Genomic DNA, 2,361 nt, shown 5'->3' on the forward strand with positions numbered 1-2,361 from the left:
GAGAAGTATAAGAAAAATTTTGTCTAGAAGATAAAAAATGAAATTAGAAAAATCGACATTTTTTTCGATGTTTGCATTAAAATAAACATTAAATAAACAAAACAATAAAAAATCTACTCTCACCATTTTCTAAAAAATTTAGTTCTGAATTTAAAAAAAAAATCTAAAATCGGTGCATAATTGCGTTTTAAATGTCATTTTGAACCTCGTTTTCCGATTTCACCCCACTGTGCGCCGCTGGGCTTAGCCCAGTCTGATTTTTCCTCGAGAGTCTCGACCTTGAAAAGTTTTGGAAATCTGGGCAATCTCAGCAATCTCAAGGAAATCTTAGCACTCTCTATGCGAATTCGATTGAGATTCCCACATTCATAGTTTTAAGATTTCCAGATTTCTTAGTGAGTAGCCCCTCGGTTGAAAGTTAAACTTTTTTGTTAAACTTTTTTGATTAGTTTCAACATTTTAGTGGACAATTTAACTATTTGGTTAAAAGTTAAAGTGCTCTGTTAAAACATGAATTTCATGGGCTGAAAATTAATTTTGTATGAATTAGAAGTTTAACCCTTTCATTTTTTAGTCGATAAATCATCTGTTTTGTAGAAAATTAACGTTCTCGTTCATTTTGGATATTGTTAGTTTGAAATAAAACGCTTGTGTAAAAAAATCGTCTCTTTTGTCTTAGAAATTCTTGAATACTGAAATAATAAAATTGTTATCATTTTATAAAGTCGTTAATGTAAATTAAAATTGGATTTTTCTCATTGCACTTTTAATAATTTGTAAAAAGTAAAGAAAATTGCTTTCTCTTGAATTTATGGTAAAACTAATAGATAATTCATGAAGAAAATAATTAATTTTTAAATTGATGAATTAAATGGCTTTTCTTATGTAAAAATTAAAAATTATATACAAATGTTGAAAACCTACCAATTTAGGTGGCTGGTTAGTATGATTATATCTGATTTGATGCATGGATAGTACAATTTTCACATTTCTTGTATGTTTCCTTGTAATTAATCATTTATTATTTGATTTAAATAAAATTTTCTGCACTGTAAGATGAGTTTTGTAGTGATTTAAAATAAAAGTTTAAAATAGTTACTTATTCAATTAGTCGGTTATTCTTGCAAATAATTATTAATAAATTATTAGAATTTTACTAATTATCAGTAAACGAATCAGTACTGTTTGAATTAGTAGAAAACTACTACAACCAATTATTACTCATTGACCAATACAGATGTAGAGAGTAGTTTTTGAACGGCTCATTATTGTATTGTATAATTAATTTGTTATGATATAGTAAATATTTTTTTTTGCATTATACGTACTCGCAGGATGAATTGAGAGGCATTGTGTGGTTTTCTTCACCAGTGCGGTAGTGAAATTATTTTCTGGTGCATAGTGGAGGAGAATATTATGAGACTCAAGACTTTCCTTCGTTAACGTATCTATAGGGTAATACTTGACATTTTCGGGGTTTTTTCGATCAAAAGATAATGATCTGATTTTTTGCATAATCAGAAATGTACACACGGGAAGCAAAATTTGAAGGAATAATGGCACTTTCCAATGTCTTTTTCGAATCAAATAATTCTTCCACAACAACAAACGAAAAAGTCTCCACTTTTCCTCCATGGTCACACTCACTGCACTACAGAAGTTTCACTCGTTGAAAATAATATTCAAGAAAAGTTTATTAATTATTTATATTATAACTTCACTTTTTGTAGCGCACTTGCAACTCGAACGCAAATGTACTACTGAACCGACTTGTCGAACAGATAGCCTTTATCTAGAAAAAACTCACATATGGCCGGACTTAGGTCCAGAAGAGCTGCTCTTTTTAATTCCATTTAAATTGATATGATGTCATTTAAAAAGTAGGTCATGCTTTTTTAAACACTTTTTCACCCCTTCCCTTTATCGTCATAGATCATCACATGAAGCTTTAACCCCCAGGGTGACGTCACAAATTCGAACATCCCCCCAGGCTTTTGAGTCAAATTTTCTTTTTCTTTTTTTGGTTGCATTTTCAATTCTTTCGTTCAAAAGTTCTCTTTTGGATTAAAAATTCATCTATTGGCAGATATTGCATCTTGTTTGATTATTATAATTTTAACATTTTGGTTGAAAATGAATCTCGTTTTTAGAGGATTCTAATACTTTTTTTATTTCATCTTTTTCGGTTATATTTAACAATCTTTGATTTTAAACTAAATTAGTTTTTGGGTAAAATATCAACTATTACTTTATTCGTTGAGAATACATATTTTTTGGTCGAAAAGTCAACTGTTTTGTTTAGCATTCGTCTTTTTGGAAAGAAAATTCATCCTTTTTGATTAAAAATTCATGGTTTAAAAA

The 2,361-nt window shown here is 28.9% G+C and overlaps 1 protein-coding gene across 3 annotated transcripts in view; it reads right to left on the bottom strand.

The window, feature by feature from the left end:
- The window catches only part of LOC117178077 (ATP-binding cassette sub-family A member 17-like), a 61,945-nt gene extending 60,203 nt beyond the window's left edge, over window positions 1–1,742 (bottom strand). For all 3 annotated transcript variants that reach the window (XM_033369306.1, XM_033369307.1, XM_033369305.1), the window contains exon 1: window positions 1,329–1,742. In XM_033369306.1, the coding sequence (XP_033225197.1) occupies window positions 1,329–1,635 (307 nt within the window). In that variant the 5' untranslated portion in view covers window positions 1,636–1,742. The remainder of the gene's footprint in view (window positions 1–1,328) is intronic.
- Window positions 1,743–2,361: the final 619 nt, after the last annotated feature.

The sequence above is a fragment of the Belonocnema kinseyi genome, chromosome 8 (assembly GCF_010883055.1).
Source record: "Belonocnema kinseyi isolate 2016_QV_RU_SX_M_011 chromosome 8, B_treatae_v1, whole genome shotgun sequence".
NCBI classification, from domain to species: Eukaryota; Metazoa; Arthropoda; class Insecta; order Hymenoptera; family Cynipidae; genus Belonocnema; species Belonocnema kinseyi.